The 15,821-nt window shown below is 35.4% G+C and overlaps 1 protein-coding gene across 1 annotated transcript in view; it reads left to right on the plus strand.

The window, feature by feature from the left end:
* The window catches only part of LOC127651341 (neural cell adhesion molecule 2-like), a 356,390-nt gene that overhangs the window by 315,953 nt on the left and 24,616 nt on the right, over positions 1–15,821 (plus strand). Inside the window, exons 12-15 of the mRNA XM_052137120.1 lie at positions 1,128–1,301; positions 5,684–5,803; positions 6,600–6,721; positions 10,526–10,700. Coding sequence (XP_051993080.1) covers positions 1,128–1,301; positions 5,684–5,803; positions 6,600–6,721; positions 10,526–10,700 — 591 coding nt within the window. The remainder of the gene's footprint in view (positions 1–1,127; positions 1,302–5,683; positions 5,804–6,599; positions 6,722–10,525; positions 10,701–15,821) is intronic.

The raw sequence follows: 15,821 nt of genomic DNA on the forward strand, positions 1-15,821 counted from the left end.
CAGTTCAGCTAGTTGTGGGGTTTTTGTAGGGCACCCCTAGTGTCACTTCATCGACACAACGTCAATTGTGTGACAGATAGGGAACATCCTGGTTACTTCTGTAACCTCCATTCCCTGATGGAGGGAACGAGACGTTGTGTCCCTCCTGCCACAACGCTGGACTACCCGCTGAAATGGCCAGGTCCTTCTCTCTCATGTCCTCAGCACAAAACCCGAACGAGCGGTTTGCACACCAGCTCCTTTATACCCGTATGTTCGGGGAAGTGGCATGCAAATACCACTCGCCAATTACCAATGGACTTTAATCAAAGATCAGAGGTGTCTCGGGCTCCCATAAGTGACCCTAATGTAATTTCATCGACACAAAGTCTCGTTCCTCCATCAGGGACAATATAATATATTTAAGTTAATTTTATTACTTTATTTACTTGTTTATAGTCAAAACAAGTGAAAAATTGTGTAGTACTGAAGAAGTAATCCAAAGTATTTAGATTGTTACTGACTTTGTGTAATCTAATGGAATACATTTACGTTTACATTTTAGAGCATGTATTCTGTAATCTGTAGTGGAATATTTTTTAAAAGCAACCTTCTCAAACCTATATATATATATATATATATATATATATATATATATATGTGTGTGTGTGTGTGTGTGCAATGTATATAACTAACTGTCAGTCACACACACACACACACACACACACTACAAAGTACAATAAATATACAATGAAAATAAATGACTCCAAACAGCTGAGATATAAAGGGATAGGCCATTTGGAATGGAATACTAGCATACTAATCTCTGTAGACTGGTTTTACTTAAAAGCAAATAGTATGCGATGCAATATACCAATGAATGTTTCAATAATAGTATGTACATTTTTGTCACTTGACATCATGTTGCATGTTTATTTCAGAATGTGGTATCCAGTTATAAATGAAATAAAGGTGTTTATTTAGCATTTTCTGTTACCAGTTTTGTGAAAAATTTCAACTTTTGGTAGTCTGATCAAATAATGAGTCAAGGAGTTAAACATCGGGGTTGATATCTTTTCATTCATTGCTGTGTAACACAGATATTCATTAAAACATAATGTTTCTTTCCATTGTCTTCTGTGTTCCAGATGTTCCTTCAAACCCATACTCGGTGAGGCTCACCGCCGTCTCCCAGCGCCTTGCCACCATTACCTTCATGAAACCCGACTCACACGGAGGCGTTCCCATCAGCTATTACATCATCAATTACAAAGACACAAGCTCTCTAGATTGGAGGACAATGAGATCACATGGAGTTCAGAGTGAGTGTCATGTGTGCAAAATGTAAATGTGAAATTGTTGACATGCTGTAAGAAAAAAAAAAAGAGATCTCTTTTATATCTCAGTTGTTTCTCCAAGACAGCAATGAGATTGCAAGTTGAGACTTTAACTGAATAAAAGTTCCCTCTGGAAAACAAAACATGTATACTAGTAATAGTAATTAAATGATAAATGTTTCTCATTGCTGTCTAGGAGAAACATTTGCAATATTCAAGACATCTCTTTTGTGATTTGTCTTTCCAGAGAGAAAAATTAAAAACTTTTAGACTAATAGCAGAGCGTGTTTTTGCTAACGTTTTTTTCCCTTCCCCAAAATCCATTATCACTTCTTGAAACAAGCAGTTTTTGCAAGATTTGTGATGTGTTAAGAATCATTTTCATTACGTTTGGTGCAACAAAGCACATTATCACATCATAAAGCAGCACTAGTGATAATGAGTTTGGGCCATTTGCCCATTGAACTACTTTCACTTTTGTCTTAGAAATAGTCTTACAATTATTTTTTTCTGTGCATTTAGAGCTCATTACCCAAGACATCGAACAAAGCTTTTAAATAATGTTCATCTAGGTAAACATAACATGAAAAGCAAATAAAAATTAGGTGCCTTCAAGCATGGGTCGTTATATGCCTTTGAATAACTTTGAATCGCAGTTTTAAGAGTCCAAGACCAGATAACTTAAAAAGGGTGAAAACTCAAATTAAACCTGGCCTTGAAAACATCTTCTCTGGTCGGCTGCTAGATAAACTCAAATATGGTCTATAATTACTTCAGTTATATCTACATATTCTTTGTAGATTTTTAATTAAGAGCCCAATTTTCTGTGACGGCAAATTACTAAGTACAATAACCGCAGTCACTGAGTGTGTTTAATTTTATTAGTGCTTTCTCATGTAAATTAATAAAGACAATCATTTACATTGGCCAAGGTCTTAGATGTGTTGCAATACCACTGTGATATTAGAATCCATATTCCATGCTGGATATTACTATGATTGTGCATATAATTACAGCCTATTGATAAGTGTTGAGTAGTCGGCTGTTAATACTGGGCCGTATGGGTAACATATCGCATGACCTGCCAAAAAAAAAAAAAGTATATAATTCCACAGAATTTCTCAGAGTATTCCTGAAAATGTGCATAGAAAAATGCTTGGATATAAGCTTTGGGCTATGTGTCCAGTAAACGCTCTTCAATTAGACATGCAGCTGTTGATATTATTAAAATAATATGATCAAAGTTGCAGTGGAAACAAACAAGCAAACATATAGCAAGTAATTACTGACAACTTCGGTATACAGCATGTATGTATACTTGTGGTCAAAAGTTTGGAATAATGTTCAGATTTTGCTGTTTCGGAAGGAAATTGGTACTTTAATTCACCAATGTGGCATTCAACTGATCACAATGTATAGTCAGGACATACTGGTGCACCATCACTATTTGAAAAAAGTCATTTTTGATCAAATCTAGATAGGCGCCATTTCCAGCAGCCATCACTCCAACACCTTAAAAAAAAAAAAAAAAAAACACTTGACTTGACTTGAGTAATCATGCTAAATTGCTAATTTGGTACTAGAAAAGCACTTGCCAGTATATCAAACACAGTTGAAAGCTATTTGGTTTGTTACATGAAGCTTAACATTGTCTTTGTGTTTGTTTTTGAGTTGCCATATATAGAATGGAATAGACTGGCATGTCTTAAGGTCAATATTAGGTCAAAAATGGCAACAACAAAAAAAGAAAGAAAAACGGCTTTTTCTAGAAACTAGTCAGTCAGTCATTGTTTTGAGGAATGAAGGCTATACAATCCTTGAAATTGACAAAAAAATAAATAAGATTTCATACAAAGGTGTACATTACAGTCTTCAAAGACAAATGACAACTGGCTCTAACAAGGACAGAAAGAGATGTGGAAGGCCAGATGTACAACTAAACAAGAGGATAAGTGCATCAGAGTCTCTGGTTTTTGACAGGCATTATGGGAAGAATTGCAAAGAAAAAGCTCCTTTTGAAACAGAAAAAAAGAGAAAATGTTAGAGTGGGAAAAGAAACACAGACACTGGACAACAGATAATTGGAAAAGAGTGTTATGACTCTTAACCCAATTGAGATTTTGTGGGATCAGCTAGACTGTATGATGAGTGAGAAGTGCCTGACAAGACAGCCACATCAATGGCTAATGCTACAGGAAGCATGGGGTAAAGTGACACCTGAGTATCTGGACAAACTGACAGCTAGAATGCCAAGGATCTGCAAAGCTGTCATTGCTGCACGTGAAGGATTTTTTGATGAGAACACTTTGAAGTGGTTTAAGAAGTTCTGAAAAAGTGTTCAAATTGTAACAGTAATTTTTCATGTTATTAATGTCCTGACTATACATTTTGATCAGTTGATTGCCACTTTGTTGAATAAAAGTACCAATTTCTTCCATAAGAGCAAAATCTGTACATTATTCAAAAATGTTGGCCATCAGTGTTTATTCTGTATATATATGTATGTAGGGGAGAGTGGGGCACAAACAAACACTTTTTGGTTTTCTTAATTTCTTTTCATTGAATGCTCTTCAAAGTATTTTTATTTTTTCACATTCATTTTACAAATGTCTGGTACAAATATTAAGACAAATATATATTTTTCTATGATATATATATCTGTTTTTTGCCATCTTCCTGGAAAGAAGGAAAATGATAATATGCCCTGGACTGCATGTAATTTAATATAGTTTGTTCTAAATGGGGCACGTTGCAATGCAGTGTTACTGAAATTTTTGAAGTAAAAAACAAAAGTTTCATCTTGCCAGTGTGTGTGGAAACGTTTACAACTAGCCCCGCTCTCCCCTTTACTATACCTTCCTAGTACTATATTTAGCCTATTACTAAAGCTGAAAAATTAATAATATTACTAACAGTAGGCCACGGCTATTATCATTATACCATGATATATTCCTATATCACACTTTAGATTATTCCTAATATAGAGTCCATTATAATTATACAGTCAGACAGTCATTATCGCTAAACAAACTATAATTTTGATCACACTGAAAGGGTTTATTTTGCAGTAATGACCGGCTGACTGTAGACGATCCTATTTTTTGCATGGCTGCTTACCAAATAAATAATAAAATAGACATGATATATTAAGTTGAGTTGAAATTAGGTTACTGTGTGAGAAGATAGAGGCCACAATGTATCCTGAAACAGCTGAATTTTGCCTTCAGATTGTATGAGAATTCTGATGAAACTGTTGGTGTTTATATTGCAAAAACCTCCGTCTGACTGCTCATTATCCCACTTATTACAAGACAAAAGAATAATAATAAATTTACATTAAATATTGATTTGAATTTAAATTAATGTATTATGTTTGAAGAAAGAGAAAAAGTTTAATTCAACCATTGGTGTACCATTGTGGAGTTCTTTAAGGTGTTTATTTTGCAAAAAAGACCATCACTGTCCAGCTTATTACTTGACTAACTGCCAAAAAAAATACTTTAATAGACGTAACATTTTTATTTTAGGGCAGGTAAATTTAATATGTTAATTTCCTTGATTAAGAGTTGACTGTTTAACGCATAAAAAAATATATAATTACACAATGAATACAGTATCATGATTATATTTTGATTATATTAATGTTTGTTTTAATGTACCATGAACCACGATTAATTGCGATTAATTACAGAAAGCTGTGCTACTAATTACAATTATTTTTAAAAATGAACATTTCACAGCTCTAATGGATTTACGTTGGAATTATATTATTTTGTGAGAAGAAGAAGACTACAAAGTCTCCAGAAATAGCTGAATTCCACCTCCAACTTCTGTTGGTGTTTAGATTGTGAAAATGACTGTCTGACTGCTCATTATACCACTTATTACTTTACTACTTGCCAAATTAATAAATGGACATGAAATATTGATATGATTTGAAATTATTTTATTAGCCTACTTGTAGAGATCACAGAGTGAAACGAGAAGTTGGGAAGACCACAATACCAGATTACCAGTGAAATATCACTTTATCCCCAGAAGTGTGGTCATTATTCAGAAGTATTTGACCACTGGATGGTGCAGTTGACCAATCAGAATCGAGTATTCCAGAGAGCCATGTAAGAATTTGCAATATTGATCAGCTGGCTGCCCATTATCTCATTTTTTAGACCACTAATTTCTAAACAAATAAATACATGGACTTGACAACGTGATGTATACTGAGTTGAACGTATTTTATTAGCTAAATTGTAAAGAGTGTGTAGTGATATGAGCAAATTAACTTTGAAAACAAAATCAAAATCAAGAATACATTTCTTTAGGCTATATTATTTTTTTAGTTCTTTCTGTCTACGTGTCCATCTTAGCCACAGTCGTTCTGGCTAACCTGGAGCCCAACACGACGTATGAGGTGCAAGTCGCGGCCATCAATGGAAAGGGACAGGGAGAATTCAGCCACACGGAAACATTCAGGACGCTACCCATACGTGAGTACTTCCCCCTCTGTAAACATCTGTTTCATGGAAGCGCAGCGTAGTTCTAGCGGGAAGACTAGCAGCTGTACATCATCACATCATTAGCTGGGTAATTCCTAGTCAATCGCATGTAAGCCATTGCTTTATAAGTCTGCTCACAATCTATCACATTGCTGTTTCAGTGTGCTAAACACAGGCAACCTCCACCACCCCACCACCACAGTTGAGCCCTGTCCCGCACGGGGGTAGGCTCCTCGCCCCTGCCTCCTATCTCCGGCACGACATGACGGTTCTGGGCACAACTCCCTCGGACCGCCGGACGGAGCCTACGCCAAAGAGAGAGACATTGCTTTCTGTTTTACATTTATCAAATAATTGGCATCTTAAACTTCACTCAAGCTGCGTGTCTTCCCGATAGAACTGTATGTTCTTAGCATTACTATAGAGCGCAACAGTTTGTTTCCAGAAGTAATAGTCATATTCATTTTCTCGATAGGGGAATTGATTATTAATGATAACTTATAAACCTTTAAAGACAGACTTAATCAAAGGTATATGCTTCTATTGAAGCCATCAGTCCACATTATTTGAACTCAAAGTTTGTAATGTAGTGATTCACTTCTGACCTGGTTTGTTTGGTTCATTATCTTTTTTTATGAATGATTTTATGAAATCCCTATGGGAAATAATAATGCTTCTTCATGTAGTTTATAAAAAACTTAATAGTTTAAAGTATATACCCATCATTTTGTTCTGGAAGAAGCTCCATTTGGAAGTTTTTCTGGTCTGATTTCTCTTTCTACTCCAGGTGAGCCGAGCCCACCTACAGTGCACGGACAGAGGGGGGTCGGGAAGGCCTACAGACTGGGACTCATCAAACAGGATGATGGAGGAATGCCGATTGTAGAGTACATTGTCAAGTACAAAACGGTGGGTACTCCGACATGAACAAAACAATGGTGGTTAAAACTGACACATCAAACTTCCACTGAAGAACATGGGTAATGTGGCTGACTGGTTAAAAGCTCAGGGTTGGTAACCAAACTGTTGTATGTTTGAACTCCATAAGTGTTGAACCATGACGTATCAGCATTATGCCCCTGACCACTCGGGTTACTACAAGTGTTTCTTTTCTTGCAATATGTGAACTATAAGTGCGAGAATAGTATAGGAGTATAGGAATCGAGATTTGGTTCTGAATTAGATTTTTTTTTTTTTTTATGATTTCCATGATGTTCAGTTCCATTAGTGATTCTTGAATGCAAAAATATTCTGGTTGTGTTTCCTGCACTTATATTCAACATAGACAAATTCACAAACATAATAGTCAGTTTCATAAACAAATGAATATTATGAGCTGATTTTTTAATGACTCACAAAGAAGAAGTTCATTTACTCACTGAAACGGCTCATTCACGATTTGTTATTGGATTAACACTGTGCAGGGTCTTCACAAGAATATACTTTGAAAGGATGAGCAGTCGAGCAGGTGTGAGATGGTACAGCCCACAGAAAAAGAGATAGTTCACCCAAAAGTGAAAATTCTCTCATCATTAACTCCCCATCATGCCTTCCCAGATGTGTATGACTTTCTTTCTTCAGCAGAACACAAACAAAGATTTTTAGAAGAGTATTTCAGCTCTGTAGGTCCATGTAATGCAAATGCATGCAAATGAGCAGTGATCAGACCTTTGTAGCTTCAAAAAGCCCATAAAGGAAACATAGAAGTATTCCATTAGACTCCAGTGGGTAAATCCATATATTCAGAAAAAATTCAGTTGGTGTGGGTTAGAAACAGATCAAAGTTTAAGTACCTTTTATGTGATATTTGGAGCTTGTACACCTGGGATTGCATGAGGATGAGAGAAATTTATTTTTGGGTGAACTATCCCTTTAAAACTGTTTATGATTGTATTCTATATAGTGCGTATTGGTTGACCACCTAAGGCTCAAAACTCAACAAAAGTACATGAACACAAATACGTCCAGCTACACAAGCTCAGTTTCTTCCATCTTTCCTTCAAAATGTGTCAGAGCACAAATCATGACGGTGTTCTCCATGTAGCCATAAGGGGTGCTATTGCGGTCTTCTATAGTCAGTTTCCTCTTTCTGTTCAACTACCAGTGTTGTAGCAGTCAAGACCAGACTTGGTCTCGTACTCATCTCGAGACCATATTTTTATGGTCTTCGTATTGTAATGGACTCGGGAGCATTTGGACTCGGTCCAGACTCAAACAATTGTGGACTCAGACTTTTCCCAGAGAGCAGTCGACTGGCTGTGTAGAATCAGATCTGATAGTGACTGATTCATGAATGAATCATGCTTTTGAGTCGATTCTTTCCAGTGAACTAGCCAACCGGGTTAGCAAAATTGATTTCTGATTCAGTCTTATTCTCTCAGACCGCTATCTCACCCAGTAAAACCATATCAGGATAGTGAAGAACACACTGCTTGATGAAGTGTATATTTACCTGCAATAATTTGAAAGAAAATTTATCTTTTTTGAGAGGTAACTTTCAGAAACTTCAACTGGTGCTGTGTCAGTTAATTAAAGCTAGATAAAATATTAACGTGTTTTTAGCTATTTAAAGAGACATTTAAAGGTAACTCTTTCGCCCCCTTGAGTACTGAAGTTTATTACCACCACAGTAACACAATAATGCATGTTAAGTGTGTACAGCAGGAAAGCACGCTTTCAGTGGGTTGGCCAAGCATTCAGTGTCAACGTTTGAGTACTTGCATAGTGTGTTCTCTGGCCTCATTCACACAATATCATGTTAATCTTTGTGATGATTTTGGTGCGCTGGTCAGTTTATCCGACAGGGCGGTGGATTCCAGCTGCCTCGAGTAGTGTGGGTTGCTGAATTTGTGATGTTTTCGAGGAGAATTATGCTGTTTCCTCCTCCAGTTGTACAGTGAGTTTGTGTGGGGTGAGAAAGCGCACACGCTGCGACCTCATTTGCTTAAAGAGAAAGGATTCTTTAAAGAGGGATGGAATGCTTTGAACTTCCATTTTCCACAGAGGAACTGCAGGAGGTCACTCTGCCTGAATTTTCTTCTCTGTCACGGCTATAAAAAATGGAAAGACTCGGCCTGAATGTTTGTCTCACACAAAACACTTTAAACCTTTACAAAGCTGTATTTTATTTACTGTATTTTAAACAAATTTCCCCCACAGTTCTCAGTCCTGTAATGCAAAAAAAAAAAACAATTATGGAAAATACAAATATCTCATTATCATTATTGTAATGTGGATTTATTGTTGTGGATTTATTGTTTTGAATTATATTTAAGTATTTATACATAATGACATTATTTGAACTGTCTTTATGCTGATTACTACACAAACATTGTATTGCAGTATTGTTTTTATTAATTACCGTTATGAGATGTTGGACCAGGAATGTGCTTAATTGTCATGAAAGTAATGTCATGATGGATCTTAATAGTTCTGAAAATTGGTTTCATTTTCTTTATGCCAAATAATTGTAATGCTAAAAAAAAAACTGATGACAGAAAAAGAAAATCGTCTGCCACAGGTTCCTCCACTTACATACTACTCTACTACAGAGAACAACCCAAGTTTGCCCTTAAAAGTCAAACAAAAGTAGATTCAAGTAAAGTAAATCTACCAAGGCATAAATATGTTTCCACCAATCGCTTGAGAAAATGTCATTGAAGTTGTTGAATTCGTAACAGATTCCAGCCATTTTGAAAATCTTAAGAATATTGGAATGTGAAATCTCTTTAAAGTACTTTTCTAAAATGCTCCAATTGAGAAGCAGATTGTAAATTGTATTGTTCTGATGTTGAGTTCTGCTGTTGATTAGAAAAAAGACTTGCTTCCCATTTGACAGATGCTGACGAAAGGGATCAATTTATATTCATTATATGATTCTATATATTCATGAATGTGTAATAAAATATTCAGAAAATACACACTGATTAGATAAAGATGATTGGAACTGCTTAAAAGATAGTACATGTGTATCTTCTTTGGAAACATCATTTACAGGCTGAGAGTTTTGGAGCTGATAAGACCATGCAGTTCCCTTGCTGGTCTAGACTGGTTTATGCATGGCCATGTTGTTAACTAGCAAAACTTAGTTGGTGAAGCTGGTTGACCAGTATGTTTATTTTTTTCTGTGAATACTGATTAACCATGGAAATCTTTCTGGCTTTAAATGACTAATTCACCCAAAAAGTACAATTCTCGCATATTTGACACAGTTATACTCATACTGTATGAATTTCTATCATCTGCGGAATGCAAACGAAGATATTTTGAAGAATGTATGTGGTGTTTTTGTTCATACAGTGCAAGTAAATGATGTTCAAACTTTGTACAGTTGCCCTTTACTCAATCTCGGTATCATTATTCATCAATAAGCCATTGAATTAAAATTTTCTAGAGTTTACAATCATTTTAAAAGTATCACAAAAAATTTCAAAGGCGATTCCATTATCTTAATTTTTATTTTATTTTTACCTTATTGACTTACATTGTATGGACGTACATATCTTTGTTTGTGTTCAGCAGAAGAAAGAAAGTCATACGTGTTTGGAATGGCATTAGGGTGAGTAAATGATGAGAGAATTAAGCAAGTCAAAAACCTTTGTTTGAACATCAGCATCTCGTGTTGTGGCCCTGCATTCGAAACACAACATATGGCGGTGGCATTCATTATGTTGTTTTTTTCAACAGGGTAATGTTTCTATGTTCTCTGTGCAGGATAAAGAGGAACAGTGGATGACCAAGTTGGTTCCAGGCATGAATGACTTCACTTTGCTGCAGCCGCTTCAGTGGAACACACGCTACAATGTCGAAATCACAGCAAGGAACGTAAAAGGCCTGTCAGAACCCACGTTTTTCCAGTTCCTCATGCCTCAGAAACCAGACATCACAGGTACATGCACGTCCTCCCTACTAAACCACACATCTTCACATCTTCCACCTGCTTTATTATCTGTTTTCTTTTTTCTGTATTTAAAACTCAATCATTTTATTTCCTGTGTCAGCTGCCTTTGATGTCACAACTCAATGAAGTACATAGTGAAGGGTCAGCAGTCAAGCAACTGCTAATAAGATGCTAATGGATAGTTTTCAACATACTGTATATTCCATTGTATATTCCAATACTAATATATTTCAACTAATTGTAATATTCTAATTGATTTCAGTTTATTAACCACATGATTTTTCATAGTAAATCACGATTAATTGCAAATTTGGAAAAATTTGCAAAAGTGCTTATATTTATCGATATACTTATTTTCCTGTTAAATGCATCATTTGTTACAACAATGTTTTAAACATTTTCCAAACAAAGTATTCCACAATTTAAAGACAATTCAAGTACGTTTTCCAAAGTTTAAGTGGGAGGTTGACTAATTGAAAGAACTCCCATAGGTTGAGAATTCATTTGGCATTAAATCTCTTAAACTCTCATCCTCCACAATATTAATCGTGGCTATCTGCTTTGCTACTGCATTTGTGAAGCCACATTCATATGATATGTGGCATTATAACTTCACATAAAAACGCTTGCAGAGAACATTTTGTTTTGCTTTTAGCTCTGGCACTGAACATGTAAATAATACTTTATCCTAATTTTCCAGTAAGACGGATGCGGAACACTGCGCTGGGAAAATTATGATGCGTCACTCTAGCGAGTCATGTGAATGCACCTTTTTCAGCCAAACACAGTTAAAAGGTCGTTTCCTCATCACTTGACCATTGACACAAAATGCGTGCACCATTTTTGGTGTGCGCATTAGACTAATGTCCCCGGTCGAGGTCCATACCCATCTCAGAGGTTCATGAAAATGATGAAATCGCAATGCAAAAAATCTTCTAAAACAAATTCAACTTTGGGGTGTAATATTACCCAGATTTGTTTTTAACAGTCAAAATAGGTTTCTATTCCAACCAGTGTTTAGAACTCACACAGAGCTAAATAAAATCTCAAAAAAATCTAACGTCAAATTGGTAAATGCGTTTATCGCAATTAAAGAAATATGTACATGTTAAAGTTTAAAATGAATGGCATGCATTAACGCGTTAATTTCAACAGCTCTAAATATTATATCTTTATAGTAGGACATACTCCAAAAAAATGATTTTCTATCATCAATGATGCTCATACTTTTAATGTGCAGTTATGTATGAATGATTGCAGTGAGCAAGCGATATTTGAAATTTTAAACTTTTTCTACTTGGACTATTTTCAGTCTGGTTTCCGACCGAATCTCAGCCCAGGGACGGGGCTGTAAAGTAAATATATTACTTTACGTATATTAAGTAAATATACTTAATAATATTTAGCATAATATCAGTTCTGGTATTACTAGATCTCAGTGCTGCCTTTGACACTGTTGACCACAACATTCCCCTAGACAGATTGGAAAACTGGGTAGGGCTCTCTGGTACAGTCTTCAGCTGGTTCAGGACATATCTAGAAGGGAAGGGTTACTATGTGAACATATATACAACTATGAATCTGAGTGGACTTCCATTATGTGTTGAGTCACACAAGGTTCAATTCTTGCACTGCACCTGTTCAACATGTATATGCTCCCACTAGGCCAAATTATGAAAAAGGACCAATTTGCATACCATGCAGATGACACCCAAATCTACCTAGCCCTGTCACCAAATTACTACAGCCCCATAGACTCTCTGTGCCAGTGCATTGATCAAATTAACAGTTGGCTGTGCCAAAAATTCCTTCAGTTGAACGATGATAAGACAGAGGTTATTGTATTAACCAACAAAGGCGAAATTTGCAAGGTGAAAACATACCTTGACTCCAAAGGTCTAAAGACAAAACAATCAAGTAAGGAATCATGTGTCATTTGGGAGTCAGACCTAAGTTTTGGTAGTCTCATCAAAGCAATAACTAATTCAGCCTGCATTCATCTACAAAATATAGCGATAATTAAATTTTTTCTCCAGTCAAGACTTAGAGAAACTTGTTCATGCATTCAGTACAAGGAGGGTGGACTACTACAATGGACTTCTCACCAGGCTTCCCAGTTAAGACCATTAGACAGCTGCAGCCCATTCAGTATGCCGCTGCAAGGATTCTCACCTGAACCAAAAAATCTGAGCATATTACTCTAGTCCTCATATCTTTACACTGGCTTCCAGTTACATTTAGAATTTACTTTAGAGTACTATTACTCTTTATAAATCACTCAGTGGCCCAGGACCTAAATACATTGCACATATTTGTGAATATACAGTAAACCTCACAGACTTCTCAGATCAATTCAGTCAGAAATTCAAAGGGTTATCTCAAAACAAGGTAAGACAGCATTTAGTTATTATGCCACCCACAGCTGGAACCAGCTTCCAAAAGAGGTCAGGTATGTTCCAACAGTAGGCACATAGAAGTCGACTGACAATCTGCTTAGCTGTGCTTCATGATTGCACTGTACAGTATAACTCTGTATTCTTTAAAAAAAAAATATTTACTTTAATAATTTTTACTTTTTAATTTATTTAATTACTCTTTATTCTTATGTATTGTTATTTATTGGTTTTAAAATGTATTTATCTTGTATTTTCTTTATTATTTTTATGTAAAGCACTTTAAATTGCCATTGTTTATGAAATGCTATATAAATAAACTTGCCTTGCCTTTTAAGAACTTCTTAAGCCCTCAGACAATAGCAACTTTTCTGATACATATTCATAGTCACAGATAAATGCAAAAATTTTCAAGTGATGTAACGACAGATCAGGCCTGGTATCAGGTCTCCAGGTAAAGTGAAAATGAGACGCCGCAAGCAAATCTTGACCTCTGCGTCCGGGAGTTGAGTGCGAGAGCAGATATGAGGGTAAGATCAAATGCACCGCAGCGTGTTAGTTTGATTTGCTGATGCCATTTGAAGAGGAGATCTCTTGATGACCAGCAGCTATACATGTACAAGTGTTGAAGCTGCCTCACATATCAAAACAAACTTAAACCATTTTACTGGAAATGTATGGAGTATCAAACAGGTTAATCTCATGGATAAAAAAAAAGAAAAAGGAAGTTGAACATTGACATTATTTTAATGAATAAGGCACATATTCCTCCCAGATTGTCATTACTGTAATTTTTCTTTATGTTTTATTCTTCTCATTAAGGCTACATCTACATGAATCCAGATACATTTGAAAATTTCATTTAAGTTTTTTCAAGTGTATTCCAAACGTTGCTTCTCCACACTGAAACATTTGAAAACTCGTAAGTCTGCTTGTGCTTCTGCTACTGCACATCAAAAATCACTATTGCATGTATGGTGGAAATGGCATTTTTCTCGTGTTCCATCACCAGACACCAATTCAGAGTAAACTTTGCGTCACCTTTGAAGGAATGCAATGGGAATGTTTTACAAAGTAACATTTATCTTTAATAACGCTATCAAAGTTAATATCAGGCACAACATCACCCAATAACACATGACCCAATCTAGATTGTTTTGGTTAAAGAGATAACAATACTGTCAACTAAGAAATATCAGTTTTCCCAGTCCACACAATAACACAAAAGCATTTTCAAAGGTATCCACTTTAGAGAGCATTTACAAAAAGCTCTGTTTTTTGCTGACAAAAACACCATCTCATTGTGGACGGAAGGCCAAAATTTTGAGAAAAAGACATGGCCTAATTTTATGGGTGATTACCACAGGATTCTCATTACTTTATGGCATGAATTTGTACTGTATAACAGGATAAAAAATACTGTAATTTATTTGTATTAATTATTTATAACAATGTAGTATTATTATTGTTGATGTTGTTATTATTATTAGCATAATTTAGAGACAGGACAACAAATATGATAATGAGTTATTTCCCTTTTTTTTTAGACACTGCTCAGAATGTATTAAATACTAGGCGACTCAATATTCTGGAAGACACCATGGTTACCTGCAAGTGTTGAATGGATGGATGGATGGATGAAGCAAATTTATTAGAATAATGAAATGGAGGTGTTGAGTCACACCTACTTAAAATAAAAGTCCACATTTATCCACAGTCACAATTAAGTCCACAAATGTCAGTTCAAACAAGTAGGACTCCTACAGAGATGTGCAACATTCTTTGATTTATGCTTTCAACTTTACAACTTTACACATTTTTAAAGTGTTCTAAACTGTGTTCTTCTTGTCTTTAATGATTTTATAGTGATTGACTTGTGAGTGGTTTAAAAATAAAGGAGCTGTCTTGAAATGGCATTTAAAGGTTATGAAAAATGTAACACTTTGAAGTTTGACTCATGCCCTTAAGATTTACGTTTGGTTTATCCAATGTCCTGCATGCCATGCAGCTGTGATTCTCAGTTTGTGTTTGATGCTCCATGATGTTTTCTTTAAGATGCGAATGAATGAAAACCTAAGAAGATATGCAGTGTACTGACAGTGACTCAAGGCATCCCATATTTAAACATTTCATTCTGTTTGTGCTCAAGGCATTGTCCATTAATAGACATTCAGCTTCTTAAAGATAAACATCATGTTGACACTGCCAGTACCCTCGTAATCGCTCGATAAGCTGTAAAATGAAGGTTTGAGTATTGTCAGGATCTGTGAGCGTTCTCTGGTCTCGATTCAAGATTTGTATGTTTCCACCGTGATGTATGTTAATATTTGATTTTTTTCCCCCACTGACAGATATCATAACAACTTTATGATGGACTACAAAATAATTTCCTCTTTAAGTTGACTCACTTTACATCAGTGCTTGCTTGAAAGAGTGTGAGATCTATGGCCTAATACATCATAAATAGTGTCACATTTATGAATTGAAATTATTGAAAAGCCAATAAAGGTTTAATAAAATTTTGTTTGCTGTCTCAAACTAGAGGTTTTAATACTTAGATACTTTTATATTTTAAAATGTTTACTTTTACAAAGGATCTGAAAAAATCTGATTTGTTTAGTTCATTTAACTGTCTGCAAAAAGACAAATTGAGTTAAAAAAAAAAATTGTGTTGTTGGGAGATTCAATTTGTTTTTTGTTTGTTTTTTTAATTTTG

This window comes from Xyrauchen texanus, chromosome 11, assembly GCF_025860055.1.
Source record: "Xyrauchen texanus isolate HMW12.3.18 chromosome 11, RBS_HiC_50CHRs, whole genome shotgun sequence".
Classification (NCBI taxonomy): domain Eukaryota; kingdom Metazoa; phylum Chordata; class Actinopteri; order Cypriniformes; family Catostomidae; genus Xyrauchen; species Xyrauchen texanus.